The sequence below is a fragment of the Leiobunum rupestre genome, chromosome 10 (genome assembly GCF_980474605.1).
Source record: "Leiobunum rupestre chromosome 10, qqLeiRupe1.1.hap1, whole genome shotgun sequence".
Lineage (NCBI taxonomy): Eukaryota > Metazoa > Arthropoda > Arachnida > Opiliones > Sclerosomatidae > Leiobunum > Leiobunum rupestre.
In genome coordinates, this window is record NC_143393.1 from 48279527 (window position 1) to 48295118 (window position 15592).

The window sequence follows — 15592 nt, forward strand, 5'->3', positions numbered from 1 at the left end:
TTCCGAAAAATCACCAATGCCAAATATTTTGATTTTTTAAAAATATGCAATAACGTAGGATTTTTTTGGAAAACATACCAAGTCCTGGAAAAAAGTCCACACAATCCCCTTGAATATTTTACAAATTCTATTGGATTTTGAATTAAACGAAAAATTAAAAAAGCTACAATCTAGATGGAAATAAATTAAGGCGCTTTCACATTTAACTTCTTTATATAAGAATAAAACATTTTCATTAATACAACTTTTTATAAATATCTGATACCGGTATTTAAAATATGCGGCCATGTCGTGGCTAATTATGATAAATTTACAAAATGTTCACATCAAACGCGTTCTGGACTTGATTAAATGATGACGATTTTGCAAAGCTGAAATTGGTACAAAAACGCTGGCCACAGAATCGGCGGCTGCAATGTCATCGTTTTGACTTCTGTAACTGTTGTAATTCTTCATAGGTATAAATCCAGTCTCTACGGAACGAGAGGTTTTTCTCGCTTTAGAATGCTTCGTTTCCTAAAAATAATTAAAGGTTTTTTAATATTGATCACTAGTTCGGTTGAGTATAATATATTTGTTATCAATCTAAGCTAATAAAATGAAACGTGTTGCATAGGCGCTTAAATAAAACATCTATTTCTTTAGTGCTTGTTAAAATAATGGAAAACTTTCAACTGTAAAAATAATGTAGTGTTCTTTCTAAGCCTTATATGTTAAAAAAAGCTACCTAAAGGAAACGCATGTGGCATACCGTACAAGTGAAAAGTTTCTCTTATTTTAACAAGCACTATATAAACAGTAATATCAGGAAACTATATAGGTATACACTTCGAATGTCTAAGGAAGATTTTTACGGCCGTGATGAAGCTCGTAGAAATGGGCGTGTCTTAAAGCGGGAAAACTCACGCGCCTCGCTACTCTAATTCAACGAAAACTCGTCATTAAGCCTAGTCATGGTTATTATATTATTAGCTTACCTGATTATCTCTTTTATTATCATACAAATACCTGAAATTAGGTATCACTACACTTCTTTCGCGAAGAACATTATAAATACTTTAAAATATTAAGTACGATAACAAATTGAGGTTTTTAAATCCATTGTTTTATAAACCTATTTTTTTGCGCGGGAAGATCGCCTATTTTTTACAATGACGACGCATTCTTTTCGCGTCAAACCTTGAGCCAATGAATTTGAAATGTCGTGTTACGTCTTACACTTGACGTAGTTAAGCTCCGCCTTTTTCTCGACGTGCTTTCGTATCACCAAGGACAGTAGATACAGGGACGAGAAAGCAGGAAAAAAAATTTCGATTTTTAACGTCTTCATATTCACGGGGAGTTAGATGTAAACAAACCGCGGCCATTGTTAAGACGTGGTTCACCATGGACAGTATTATTGTAGTTAGTTTTTATGTTCAATTAAAAATAAAACTACGAGCGTAAATAAAAAATGCCCATTTGTTTTGAACACTTAAGCCTCGTTAAGAACCGCTAAAATTAGGTGACTTTTTAAGTACAAATAGCTTTGACTTGATCGGATTTGACCAATAGGAAGGCGAGAAATGCTAGATGAAAAACAAGAAGGTCGTTAAGTTGATAACGTGTCGAAAGCGAGGTTCGGGAGCGGATAACTGTAAAGATACTCGTGTTAGAGTACTGAAATTTGCTATACATTCTCATTAAGATGGAGGGTCTTTAGTTGAAAAATTTCAATGACCTTGAACCATGTCTTCAAGGTCATCCAAAAACTAACGCGAGAACTTCCACGTCACATTGTAGGTCTAATTAGCTTTGATTCGATCGAATTTGACCAATAGGAAGTCGATGAACTGTTTTTAAAAATCACAAAGGTCGTTAAAATGAAAATTGAAAGAAAACGCACATAACTCGAAACCAATTCGTGTTACATCTAAATTTGCTAGACAAACTAATTATGGTGGGAGTTTTTCAAGTTTGTAAAATTGGATAACCTTGAAGAAATGTTTTGATAAATTTGTAATATTAATCGGAAAAACGACGGAATAATTACATCTTGGCGATTTCCTTGAAAATGTTGTATTAAAATACCCAGTTAATTTCGCACGTCTTTCAATTTCAGGTTTTGAGTAATAAACCATGAAATAAATTAGATTTTTAAAGGGTCAAATGGACTATGGAATTTTTCAACTTTGGAACATGGAGAAAAGGGCTTTACGACAATTTTTACGGTGTCACTGTGATGCTGACCAAAAAGGGAAAATCGGTCGCTGTCAGATTGTAAATAGGGCCCGGGGCAGTTGGGGGGTCATTGACTCTCAAAATAAATGCTGGGACCCTCGAAATAAATAATTCAAAGAGGGGTTGAGGGTCACCAGCACCCGCAAATTAAATTAAAAACGTTTTAGAAAATTTCACAACATGTCATAAGCTATTAGCTTTTACCTGTCGTTTCTGCATATATTTATTCAATTTTCACTACCACATTTCACTTCCCCACGAGTCAGTGACCCTCATGAAAAATAGATATGAGTGGGTCAAAAATACCACTGTTTGCAAGTCTTGTCGCTGTATTGTCCATGGTAAGTTCGGCAGGAAATGGGTAAACGTTATTGAAAGCGCGCGAGGCAGTTATTTCGAATCTAGGGTACGATGTTTATATTATCTTTGTCTACACTAAGCGTCTAAGCCTTAGTGTTCAACAACAATATTTAATATGCGGGGAAAAATCGGTAACTACAGTCAACCGTTGCCTACGTTATTATCACTTCTAGAGGCCTGTGCACTCTTTTTTTCGTTTTTTTTTCTAACATTATAATTGACAGATTTTTGCCGATTGGTGCGCGGTGAGCTACTCCGTTCTGCGTCATGATAATTTTAAAAATTCCGTTTCGCGGCCAATTTAATTCGACTTTAATGAGAGTGCAAGACTATAGTGGGCTGAAGTACCAAAGTAGACTTTTAATTAACTTGCTACAGAAATCCATACCTCTACTTGGAATGCTTATTTTCGTCTCGATGTGGCTGACGGTTTTTTTGACGTCACTATGTTAACTTAACAAACAACTACGTTAGAGGGAAGCGCGCGCAGAGGGGATTTTTTCTCTCGTGGGCGGGGCCAAAGCTGTCTGAGTGATCTTACCATACGTGATACCGCAGGATAAGTATTCCAAGTAGAGGTATTTAGAGTAACTTTTGGATATTATCAAACGTACCATAGACGGAAGCGTCACAGATGAAATTAGATCAATTTGAGACCCGCTCATTGTTGGTCTAGTTGAAATCGCTGTAGTCGTGACTTGTGGTTGGTATAAAGCATTGTTTTTCTCGAAATGAGATGCGGAACTTTTGCAGTCTACGTTATACCACCATTCACAAACTAAAGAAACTTGATTGAACACTGTTCCATTTGGACACAGGAAGCTTTGCTGATGTCCAGCCAAACTGCATTGGTAGTAAACCTAAGGAATATAACAACAATATTATTAAAAAGAATGAAAAAGTTCCTCTGCTTTGGATTTTTTGTGACACTCTTTAACACAGACCATCGCCATCTGTGATAACAGGCAAACGAATATTCGCTACGAAGTATGCGAGGCAATTACACCGTATTCTCAGGTACCTGAATGCAATCTTTATTATATAAAGATTTTCTGAACATCTCCCAGTAATATAGTAACGTAAAATAAAAGTATAAGTATGTTAGGGGGGGGGGTTAAGCGGGGCAAAAGTACCGCGGGCCCGGGCCTCAGAAACTGGCCCGCCGGAACGGGTGCCTAACTAAAATTATCTGACTATTTCCAAAAAACCAAATTTTGGAGTAAAAATTACCTGGGGCCCGAAAATCCTAGCGCCAGCCCTGCAGGGCCGTCGAGAGCGGGCCCGGACTCCGGAAAAAAATAATAATTTCGGGCCCCAATAGAGCTGTAACTATTGGAGATAACTATACATATTTTGGGATAAGTACTATAGTGTGTATTCTTGTGACGTATTAGTCTAAGCCACGCCTTATACGAATGACGTTTGATGACGATGAACGACCGAATTTTTTTATCGCGGGTTGTGCCGGTGGCCATTTTGTCTAACACAATTTTGGAAGTTTAGCTGTGTTTCTAAGCCTTGGAAGATAACTGGTGAAAATGTCTAAATGTACAATACAAGTTTGTGGTAATAGAAATATTTTTCGCATATACCTAATTTTATCACTCCCAGAAATGCCTTCGGCATATCCAGCACAAAATTTATCCTTCTCGTTATTTAAATTCATTTTAATAGCATTAATAGCACCACGATTAGCGACTAGGAGATATCATAGACAATATGGCCGCCAGACGTTTTTTAAAACCGTTCCGATCCGATATGGCGGTTTGGTCTTTACGCGGGAAATTCGAAATTGGGACTAAGCCCCGCCTCGTGAATACACACTATATCTAGCTCGTTTGTTAAAAATCGGGCCCCCGAGGCTGCACGGGCCCCGGTAATTTGTGAAATGAAAATAGGTTTTTTACAGTGTGTCGCAGAGTGATCGAAAAGAGAGAATCAATGTTGCGGTCCTATTCAATAATTCATAAATATTTGGACCAGTAAACTGTATTTACCGGACAGTATAATCGCAAGTAAATTCTTAATTATAACGTATCCCATCGAGTATAATTACCTGGCATCTATATTCAACGTCGGCGTAGAATCCAGCCGCTTTGCCTGCACAGCGGAAGTTGGTATTACTAGGGATGGTTGATAATATTGGGTAGTCTTGCCTAGCGACCCCTGGAATGGAACCACTCGAACCAGCCAGGCTAGACTCGCTTTGGTCGTCAGCATTGTCCGAAATGTGTTCCTCTCTATTTCTGTTATTTTGTCGCGACACCGAACTGAATCCGTACACTCTGGGGCTGTTTTGTGTTTTCTGAATCAAGTACGGTGGTTTCGTAGTAGTTTCTTTCGTCCTAGTCACCGTCCTTTGCGGGTTCTTGGTGATTTGGGATTTAACTAGTTGACTAGCTTGAACTGTGTCTTGTTCTTTAGGAAACTACAACAGAAATATTGTAAATTTTAAATCGAAAAATCCTACGAGCTACGAGTTACCTGTTTCGGTATCTGCGTAGGTCCGCTTCGGAAGTGGAAAGTTGAAAAAGCAGAACTGGGCGTTGTGGTACTTTTAACTGTGGTCGGAAGATGAGTTGGGTATTTTTGTTTTGAACGTTGAGGACTCGACGTAGACTGAACTGGCTTTGAAGGCGAGACTGGGTGGACTATTCTCGTCTCTTGTTCTTTGACGATCATCACTTCTCTGTTGTGATTGTTCGAGTGTGAATAAGACTGGTTTGGTGCTGGTGTGTTTTTAAATGATGAGGATTGTACGTATTTGACTGGCGCTGGTAAGCGTTCTGGTTGAGCGTTTTGCTGATGAGTGTGTTCGTGTTGTATGTCAATGATCGGTACATATCGTGGAGCTGCGGTCGTTCGAATACGGTATTTTTCCTCTACGTGTTTGTTGTGGTAGCTAATTGTGGGCCTCACGGATCGATGTTCTTCAGTCGGATGTGGTTGCTGGTAATTAATAGTGGGTTTTGTGTTTATATGTTCTTCAACTGGATTTTGTTGGTATTTAGTTGTGGGCTTAAAGTTACGATGTTCTTCAATCGGATGTTGTTGCTGATAATTAATTGTGGGCTTCGTGTTAAGATGTTCTTTAACAGGATGTTGTTGGTAACTAGTTGATGGCCTAATGGTCCGGTGTTCTTCAATCGGATGTTGTTGCTGATAATTAATTGTGGGCTTCGTGTTTAGATGTTCATCAACAGGATTTTGTTGGTAACTAGTTGTTGGCCTAATGGTTCGGTGTTCTTCAATCGGATGTTGTTGGTAATTAGTGGGCCTAACAGTTCGTTGTTCTTCAATCGAATGTTGTGGCTGGTAATTAGTTGTGGGCCTGATGCTATGTTGTTCATCACTGAAATGTGGCTGGTAATTAGTTGTTTGCCTAATGCTTTGTTGTTCTTCACTGAGATGTTGTTGGTAATTACTATTAGGTCTGATGCTTTGTTGTTCTTCACTGAGATGTTGTTGGTAATTACTATTAGGTCTGATGCTTTGTTGTTCTTCACTGAGATGTTGTTGGTAATTACTATTAGGTCTGATGCTTTGTTGTTCTTCACTGAGATGTTGTTGGTAATTAGTATTAGGTCTGAGGCTTTGTTGTTCTATACTGAGATGTTGTTGGTAATTAGTATTAGGTCTGATGCTTTGTTGTTCTTCAACGAGATGTTGTTGGTAATTAGTATTAGGTCTGATGCTTTGTTGTTCTTCAACGAGATGTTGCTGGTATTTAGTTGTTGGCCTAATGCTTCGATGGTCTTCAATAAGTTGGTGTTGTTGTAAGTTTGTGGGCCGTTCTTCTGTGATATGTTTTTGGTAATTAGTGGTAGGTCTAGTGCTTAGATGTTCTTCAACGAGATGGTCTTGGTGGTAGTTAGTTGTTGGTCGAGCGTTTCGATGTTCTTCAACGAGATGGGCTTGCTGGAAATCTGAGTGTTCTTCTATGAGTGGTTGTGTCTGGTACTTAGGTGGGGGCCTGCTACTTTGGGGGTCTTCAGCGTCATATTGGTTTTTGAAATTAGTTGGGGGTCTGATATTCTGGGTTTGATAATTAGTCGCGGGTCCGAAATGCCTATGGTCTTGCATGACTTCGTGTTGGTAATTTGGGGGTCCCACATTTCTATTTTCTTCCCCAAGATGATGTTGCTGGTAATTTGTTGGCTTTCTATCTGTATGTTCTTCCACAATATGTTGGTGGTGTAAATTACCAGTGGGCCTGATAATTCTTTGTTCTTCCGACGGATGGCGTTGTTCGTAATTACTAGAAGGCTCGATATGGTGTTGGAAGTTACTTGTATGCACAATATTGTGGTGCTCCTCCTGTTGGTAAGTACTTTCCGGCCTCGGTTTTCTCTCTTCCTCCACGACATGGTGCTGCTGGTAATTACCCGCGGGCTCTATGTTCATAAGAGAACCCTGATGTTGTAGCTGTTGGTGTGGATAATGTTCTTGTTGTCGGAATGTGTATGTTTGGGAAGGCGAATTGGAATTGGACTGCTTCAAGTGTTGCTGTAGTGGAATTACCCTACTATCTTGCGAAGGTTCTTCGTTATGTCTTACATTGTCATCCTGTTGGCTACTCCCGGAAGACTCAGGTCTCAAATCGGGTTGTTCGTAGAAATTGCCCCGATAATCACCATCTTGTTCTTGTAGGTTAGAGGGGACTTGTTGGTAATATCCCATTTGTTCATTCTGGTGGTGCTCCTCATCTTGATGGTCCGAACTTTCCATTGTTTGCGGTGTATCATGGTCTCTTATGGTTTCTTGTTTCTTTTGCTCGACAATGACCTCGATGACCTCGTGAGGTTGCTCGGGAAGTGGCTCGTGCCTTATTTTATGACCTTGATGCCTTGAAGGTTGTCTTTCAATAACGATTTCGGCATCGTACTGTGGCTTGTATTCTTCCTCGTTGTTGCCGTAATGATTGTGGGATGGAGAACCGCCAGCGGTGTTCCTGGTACTTGAAGACGACATTAAGTGTTCCATATTACCACCACTGGTTTGACCATATTCTTCCGACGGGTGGTCACTAGGATACTCAATGCCGATTTGGTAGTTTTCGATGTTCGATCTGAAAGAATCCCGGTGGTGGTAATCTGCGTGTGTCTGTTAGAGGAAATACGATTCGAAAAAAATTATATTAAAACGGGGTAATAGAGAGCTTAAGCCTGTGCAATACAACAAGTACAGAGAACGTAGAAATAGGATTGGTGGTGGGAGTCAAGACACTCGAGGTAGGATTTAAAGCCTAAATATGTGTATTCACCTGTTCTTTATGTCTGTCTGAACTAGCCTGAGATTCTTCATCGTGGTCGTGGGGTCCGGGTGGGGGTCCTGGTGGATTGTGATATGTTGATGGATATTGCGTGTGATGTTCGTGAGTGACTGTAAGATTCAAACCGTAGCTATTACTTTTTCAATTTATACAAATAGTATTCATATTTTTCGCAAAAAAATGTTTCATATTGAAACCGCCCAAAATTCTGAAATTGTCCAAGCCGCTGATAAGTAAAAACTTCGCGGTGCTACTGTATTGAAATAGGTCAAGTCAAGTCAAGTTGAAATAACTTTCCCAACACACCACTTCGGTAATACGATCTGCGCAAGCGCAGCGATTGACGCTACTATCAGGGAAAATTTGGTACGTAACTTTATTTTCTACAGTTTCTACGAAACATAAGCGATTTTTAGTTTGGCTGATCAAATTGTCAAATTTACGCGTGAAGTCATCGTTCATACAAGATTTTCCTATGAGAAACATTATATTTTAGAAAGTAGCATTTCGGGGAAGTTTTGGGCTAAATTCTTAAAGACATTTTTGTAAGCTTTCCTGACGATAACCCAATGCGACACTCATCGACGTTTGGGGCACTCCAACGGCAAACGGAGCAGATCAAAGAAAAACTCCATTAAACTGCTTTCGAAAAACTGCCGAGGATAGCTCGAATATTTTTAACCTTTCTGATTCGACGGGTGTTTTAGGGTGTGGAAACTATAGCACTTCTTATCTCAAATCACATGGGAACCATTGACCAAGAGGAAACAAGGTGTTTATATACTCTTGGTTTTGTGTAACAATTACGTTCAGTTAATCAAAGTCAACTTAGGGTAAGTTAAGTCAAGTAATATTAAGTTACGCTAAATTAGGTTAAGATCAGTTGAGTTCGGCTAAGTTCAATTGTATCGTGTCTTGCGTTTCTAGTAATTAGCGATTTCTAATTAATTAATTAATTAATATACTCCTGTACAACTTTGTACTACTTACGAATATAAGATTGCTGTTCACTTAGTTGACTACTTAGACTGCCGCCACCATCGACTATTAAGTATTGCTTGTGAGAGTTACCGCTGTCGTCTTGACCGTGCCCAACCGCTCTCGGTTCCGTGTAGAGGAACTGATTGTGGTTATGGGTTTGTGGTTTGGAAATGGACTGTTCGGCCTTCAAGTCTGAATGGTCCTCCGCTCGCAATCTGAGTGTCCATTCGTGAGGCGAGGCACCTGGTAAACTCACCACCTCCTAGCGGACAAAGAGAAAAGCACTTCTATTAAGCTGGTTTTCACTAGGGCTAAAATACCGCGATGATGAGCATGCAGGACGCAAAAATCTTCGTTATGTCTATTCTTAGTTTCCATTGGAACGCGTAATCCTTGGTTACGGCGCATCATTAAACTTTCGAACGTACAAACGTTTGACGAAGGTAAATAAAAAATGCATTACGACGCGCGCAAGAATTTTTACGAACCTTGGTGGAAACCAAGCTTTACGGTGCGTCAACGAAACTTCCGACGTACAAACATTTTTAGGCGCGCTAGTGGAAAATAAGCATAATGCAATTTTGGGATCGAGGTTTAAGCTGTTTCTAAAGCCGCTTGAAAACTCAAAAAAAAGCCGGGCTTTTTTGCGGTTCGTCGAGGCATAGACGAAGAAGGTCTAAGGTCGTCTTTGGAGATTTTGAATAGAAAATTTTAAGAGCCTTTGGAAATCTCGCTTTAGAGTAGCGGCGATTTTGCCCTTTTGAAAACCAGCTTTTATCCCCCGCAATGAAAATAATAATTTTACTTACGTGCAACTCTGACGATTGGGCGAAATTCAATGTACCTGTGAATCGTAAATGTCCTCTATTAATACTCAGAAGTATGTTTTTACGACAAACACTAATTACTGTCAGTGGCGCTTAATAGTCGCCAAACATATATATAGGTAACGATACTATTTTACAATAAGGCGACTGATGTATGGGAAAATAAAATGAGGTTCACGCTATGGGGAAATGACGGATGTCTGTCGCGCGCGATTTCTCGAAAACGGCTTGATCAATAAGCTTGAAATTTTACATGGATATTCTTTACAGTATTGGGGTGTGTCTTTGATAACTATATGAATTTTTTAATTAAAATTAAGGCACTGAAAACGAATTTTAAAGATAAATATTGTACATAAAATACACCAGATGGCGATACTTCTAACGCTGCCAATTTTTTTGCATTATTGTTCTGACCTGATTGGTTTTATTTCCTAGTCCATCAACAATCAATAGATAATAATTAAATGGTCGAACTAAGCTCGAGTTATTTTTAAACTAAGCGAGTGAGATGTTACTTCCATAAAATTAGTTAGTAGTCCAAGTGTTAATTTAACAATGAAAAAAGCCGTAGCTTGTAAATAAATTTTAATGAATGTTGTCTACTCTTAAAAAAAAAGTTTAACCCAGATAAAAATACCGCAGTCGCGTCCAAAATAATTACCATTACTGAACTAGCCCCTGTTAGCATGGATTGAGGAACATAGAGTAGTAGCACTCTGTAGCTTTGGCCATGGCCGCCATTTTGGTCGCAAATTTTTTATCTATATTAAAGAGCATGGGTGACGTACTAGGACGTCACAGTACCATTACTCTATAGCCTGTAATACATACAACCATAAGGATTGGCATATGAAATTTTAAAGACTAGGTTACACTGGCGCCACCTACCCGCCAGCGCACCGTATTACAAAGATAAATAAGAATATTATTTTTTTTTCTTGGTGGATCCGTGGTAAGACCTATTTAGCGGAAAGAATATTTTGCATACTTTTGAAAAACTAGTGCGAACTGGCAATTTTCAAGATTCCTTGCGAAAAATACTATATTAAAGTACAATCAAAACAAATATATAGGAGGGGGCGCTATTCTTGAAAATTGCCAGTTCGCACTAGTTTTGCAAAAGTATGCAAAAATATTCTTTCCGCAAAATAGGTCTTGAAAATGGCCAGCTCGCGCTAGTTTCGCAAAAGTATGCAAAATATTCTTTCCGCAAAATAGGACTTCCCCGGATCCGCCACCCGACGGAGTTTTTAAAATGGAGGAGTTTACGAATCGCTCAAAAGAAAAAAATTACTTCGTGATCGTAATTCGATTACTAATAACTTAGAATTATTTCTAATTTCGTTGTTAAAGGTTCTTAGCCTTGCTGTTCTAATTTCCAAACGACCAGCTTTAATTTCTTTATACAGCACTGAATATCGTACAGATAAGTAGAGCCTAGCGTTGCACGCTTTTCAATACATTTAATACATCTATATTATAGTGACAAAGGCTTAGGTAATATATTTCTATAAAGTGCATAAGAAATTATTTAAAAACGTAATTTTTACCGAAAGAACCCTTAGGAAAACGAAAACGCGAAATATCAGAGTTATTAAACCTCGAATACCTACAGTTGTGGTTAGCGCAATGATGTTTGTTCTAATTCGCCGATTTGCTAAATCCCTCCATTTTGAAAAGTCTGTTCCGCGGTTCCCGCCGGAAGAAAAATTAAATAATATTCTTATTTATTTTTGTAGTACGGTGCGCTGGCAGGTATGTGGCGTTACCTATTTCAGTCTTCTATTGTTGATTTTAAGATGTCAATCCTTATGGCTGTATGTATCACAGGCCATGCTGTTAAGCCATTCTGTAGCTCCATCAGTAAAAATAAAATGGCCACGTGCTGCAATGCACAAGCTCGATTTTAACTAAGCCTTAGTCAAAGGTCTTAAATGGAAATCAGAGTCGCCAGGAGGTAAGCGTGGCCGAGAGGTTAAACGCGCGTTAAATTGAACGATATAGCAATATGGGTGTGTTGATATCCCTTGCCAATAAGTCGTAACATCTGATTAGAAGAATTTAAAACCACTTTTGCATAGTAAAAACGGTATTTATTTTAGAATAAACATAAAATAAAAACGACACTACTAGTTTCGTAACCGTTCGGTAACATCATCAGGTATGTACTGAATCGTGAGGGCTGGCTGGTAAACCACTTTCCTCTCTCAATTAGTTACGTCATCCAAAAGTTGGCTAAAAAAGAACTCGGTCCTTCGTCACGATTAAAGATAACTTCGGTTTTTTTATGGTCTAAAATCTCCAATGATTCTCTTAAGTTTAATTTTACATAGTTGTCTAATTCACAGATTATTTGGCTTTTTTCAAATAAAATTTGTTGGTTGGGATTGTTTTTTGCGTGTTCTGCTAGGCCTGATGAGTAAAATTTATTATTTTTACATCGTTTTTGTGTTCGTTTAGTCTATATTTAAAGTTTCTTTTGGTTTGACCAATGTATACACCTTTACATGTACATGGTATTTTGTATACCCCAAATTTATCTGTGATAGTAATTTTATCTTTTTTGGAGCCTAGCGTATTTTTAATTTTGTTTATAGGTTTAAATACTGGTTTAATTTTGCACTGGCTTAAAATATTGCCTAGTTTTTCAGAGATATTTTTGACATATGGGATTATAGCGTATGGGATCCCCTTTTTTCGAATGGGATATTTGTGATAATATTAATTAAGTGTCTACTTTTTACTTTTGACGTGATACGGGCTAATACTCTACCGTCGAAACCTCTGTCTTTCGCGATAGCACGAATTAAGTTCATTTCGTTTGCTAACGACTTTTTGTCTGAACTAATTTTATGGGCTCTAAATATGTAAGAGTGAAAAGCTGTTAATTTCGGACTTTGTGAATGGTTGGAATTTGCATGTGGGGGTAAAGAGACAGAGAAGGGCTTTCTAAATACTGAGGTAGAGATATTGTTGTTTTCCCTCGAAATACGTACATCTAAAAAAGGGATAATGTATCTTTCAATTTCGTGTGTGAACTGTATAGAGTTGTCTAAGCTGTTAAGGTAATTTAAAAATGTTAGTAGATTTTCATGTCCATGTTTCCATAGGGCCAGAATATCATCGACATATCTTTTCCAAAAATTTAATTTAAAGGGTGAGTTATTTAATGCTAAATTCTCTAGTTTATTTATGTATGGGAGAAAGGGAGGATCCCATTGCTAGCCCCTCTTTTTGGGTGTAGAACTTATCATTGATTTTAAAAAACGGGTTTATTACGCATAATTCTCTAAAAGTCTGTCTTGTAAAACGCTTATTGCTCCTTGCACCGGCACTTTGGTAAACAATGAAATAATGTCGAAGGACACCAAAATATCATTATCTTCCATTTCTAAGTTTTTAAGTTCCGATATTAGTTCCGTGGAATTTTTTATCGTGTGTTGATGGTGGTTTGTCAAGAACGAGAGTTTTTTAACCAAGTATTTGGCTGTTGGTTGGGCAGATGAATTTATATTTTCTACGATTGGACGAAAGCTAAGGTCTGGTTTCAGTAGCGGCGCTAAGGTTTTTTCACAGGTGGGCTAATTATTTTGTGGCCCCTAAGAATTTTGTGGCCCTTACAACCATGGAGTGTAGCTTCACTCCATTTTACAAATTTAGTAACCCCTTATATATTTTTCAGGAAGCGAGAAGAGGTCGTTTTCTTGTTGCGGCTCTCGTCGGGTTTACTGGACCCCTATATGACCTTGTATCCGACCTGGAGGGGACACGTACATGCCCGGGGTATTTCCATAAATTTCCTTTCTTTTCTTTCTATTGTCCATTCAACTTTCTATCAATTTCCGCTCCCTTCCTCCCGAATCTATCTTATTGAGTAAACAAATTGATTTTGAAAGGCAATAAAACAAATTTCTAGAGATAAAGAAAATTCATAAATTAAAATATGTGGCCTCTTAATTATAAATTTGTGGCCCCTTAAATATAAATATGTGGCCCCTCTCAGAAATGCAGGGGGGCTAAAGCCCACTTCAGCCCACCTTTAGCGCCGCTACTGTCTGGTTTGTGAATTTTTGGAAGGATATACATCCTAGGGGCCGAAAAATGCACAGGGATGAGTTTTTTTTATTTCCTCAGGAGTTAGGGTCACACAATTTTTTAAGGTATCTTTTACTTTGTTGTGAAAGATATTAGTGGGGTCTTTTTTGAGCAGGGAGTAGGTGTCACTATCCGCAAGAATTTTCTTAAGTCCGGTTTCGTAATCTTCTTTGTCTAACACCACAATGCATCCACCTTTGTCGGCGCGTGTTATAATTATATTTTCGTTGGATTTTAATTCTTTTAAAGCTATTTTTTGTTCTGTTGATAAATTTTGTATGATCGGTTTTTTGTTATTTATTACATCTTTACAATTTTGTCTAATTTTATTTTTATCGTTATCAGCGACATTTCTGAGGCTACCTTCTATTTCCACGATTAAATCTTTTTTATCTATTTTGTTTGGGGTAATTGAGAAGTTAAATTCTAAGTTAAGCACGCTTAATTGTATATCTGAAATTTTATATTTTGATATATTAACTACTTTCTTATTATTTAGTAATTGTACTTGTTCTGGTGTTAGTTCAGGGTCCTTTCTAATTTGCATTTGTTTGGGAAACAACGCCTTGAATTTATTAACGTTTTTGGTCTTTTTCTGCGTTTTTACCGTCTAGCTTATTCCAAATGTTATTTTCATACCACAAGTACTTGAACTCCTCATTCTGTTGTGTTATTGGAATTCCGATTGCTTTTTCCTTCAGGTGTAGGTGATAAACTTGGCTCTCTAGAATAGCTATGTCTCGTCTTTTTCGTTGGATCGTGCTGGTGCTGCTGCGATGTATTGGTCCGCGCGGTAATTTTTCACATTACATTTCACGTTGATGAAATTTGGGGTTAATTTTGATTTTCTACAATTCACTAGGAACCGAAGTTGAGACCGGACTTAAGAAAATTCTTGCGGATAGTGACACCTACTCCCTGCTCAAAAAAGACCCCACTAATATCTTTCACAACAAAGTAAAAGATACCTTAAAAAATTGTGTGACCCTAACTCCTGAGGAAATCAAAAAACTCATCCCTGTGCATTTTTCGGCCCCTAGGATGTATATCCTTCCAAAAATTCACAAACCAGACCTTAGCTTTCGTCCAATCGTTGAAAATATAAATTCATCTGCCCAACCAACAGCCAAATACTTGGTTAAAAAACTCTCGTTCTTGACAAACCACCATCGACACACGATAAAAAATTCCACAGAACTAATATCGGAACTTAAAAACTTAGAAATGGAAGATAATGATATTTTGGTGTCCTTCGACATTATTTCATTGTTTACCAAAGTGCCGGTGCAAGGAGCAATAAGCGTTTTACAAGAAAGACTTTTAGAGAATTATGCGTAATAAACCCTTTTTTTAAAATCAATGATAAGTTCTACACCCAAAAAGAGGGGCTAGCAATGGGATCCTCCCTTTCTCCCATACTATGTGATGTATACATAAATAAACTAGAGAATTTAGCATTAAATAACTCACCCTTTAAATTAAATTTTTGGAAAAGATATGTCGATGATATTCTGGCCCTATGGAAACATGGACATGAAAATCTACTAACATTTTTAAATTACCTTAACAGCTTAGACAACTCTATACAGTTCACACACGAAATTGAAAGATACATTATCCCTTTTTTAGATGTACGTATTTCGAGGGAAAACAACAATATCTCTACCTCAGTATTTAGAAAGCCCTTCTCTGTCTCTTTACCCCCACATGCAAATTCCAACCATTCACAAAGTCCGAAATTAACAGCTTTTCACTCTTACATATTTAGAGCCCATAAAATTAGTTCAGACAAAAAGTCGTTAGCAAACGAAATGAACTTAATTCGTGCTATCGC

General features: G+C 37.9%; 2 protein-coding genes across 2 annotated transcripts; one reads left to right on the top strand and one right to left on the bottom strand.

Annotated features, from left to right (window-relative positions):
* Positions 1–270: 270 nt before the first annotated feature.
* Positions 271–14419, bottom strand: LOC149926091 (uncharacterized). Its single transcript, XM_090161858.1, has 8 exons — positions 14398–14419; positions 9643–9752; positions 8843–9095; positions 7844–7962; positions 5065–7683; positions 4637–5008; positions 3195–3440; positions 271–516 (listed from the first exon to the last, which is right to left on the bottom strand). The coding sequence occupies exons 1-8, from the start codon at positions 14417–14419 to the stop codon at positions 322–324; spliced, it is 3936 nt and encodes a 1311-aa protein (XP_090017984.1). The 3' UTR covers positions 271–321.
* Positions 14420–14493: 74 nt separating this feature from the next.
* LOC149926092 (uncharacterized) lies at positions 14494–15096 on the top strand. The gene is made up of 2 exons (XM_090161859.1): positions 14494–14551; positions 14621–15096. The coding sequence occupies exons 1-2, from the start codon at positions 14494–14496 to the stop codon at positions 15094–15096; spliced, it is 534 nt and encodes a 177-aa protein (XP_090017985.1).
* Positions 15097–15592: the final 496 nt, after the last annotated feature.

Bases quoted from the DNA above. Each gene is read 5' to 3' on its own strand.
- LOC149926091 (XM_090161858.1), bottom strand. From the start codon at position 14,419: ATGAGGAGTTCAAGTACTTGTG. The intron at 9,753-14,397 runs GTATGAAAATAA...GCGACTATTAAG, and splicing joins GAGGAGTTCAAGTACTTGTG to CGCCACTGACAGTAATTAGT. The intron at 5,009-5,064 runs GTAACTCGTAGC...TTTCTGTTGTAG, and splicing joins CTACGCAGATACCGAAACAG to TTTCCTAAAGAACAAGACAC.
- LOC149926092 (XM_090161859.1), top strand. From the start codon at position 14,494: ATGTCTCGTCTTTTTCGTTGGATCGTGCTGGTGCTGCTGCGATGTATT. The intron at 14,552-14,620 runs GTAATTTTTCAC...ACAATTCACTAG, and splicing joins GCGATGTATTGGTCCGCGCG to GAACCGAAGTTGAGACCGGA.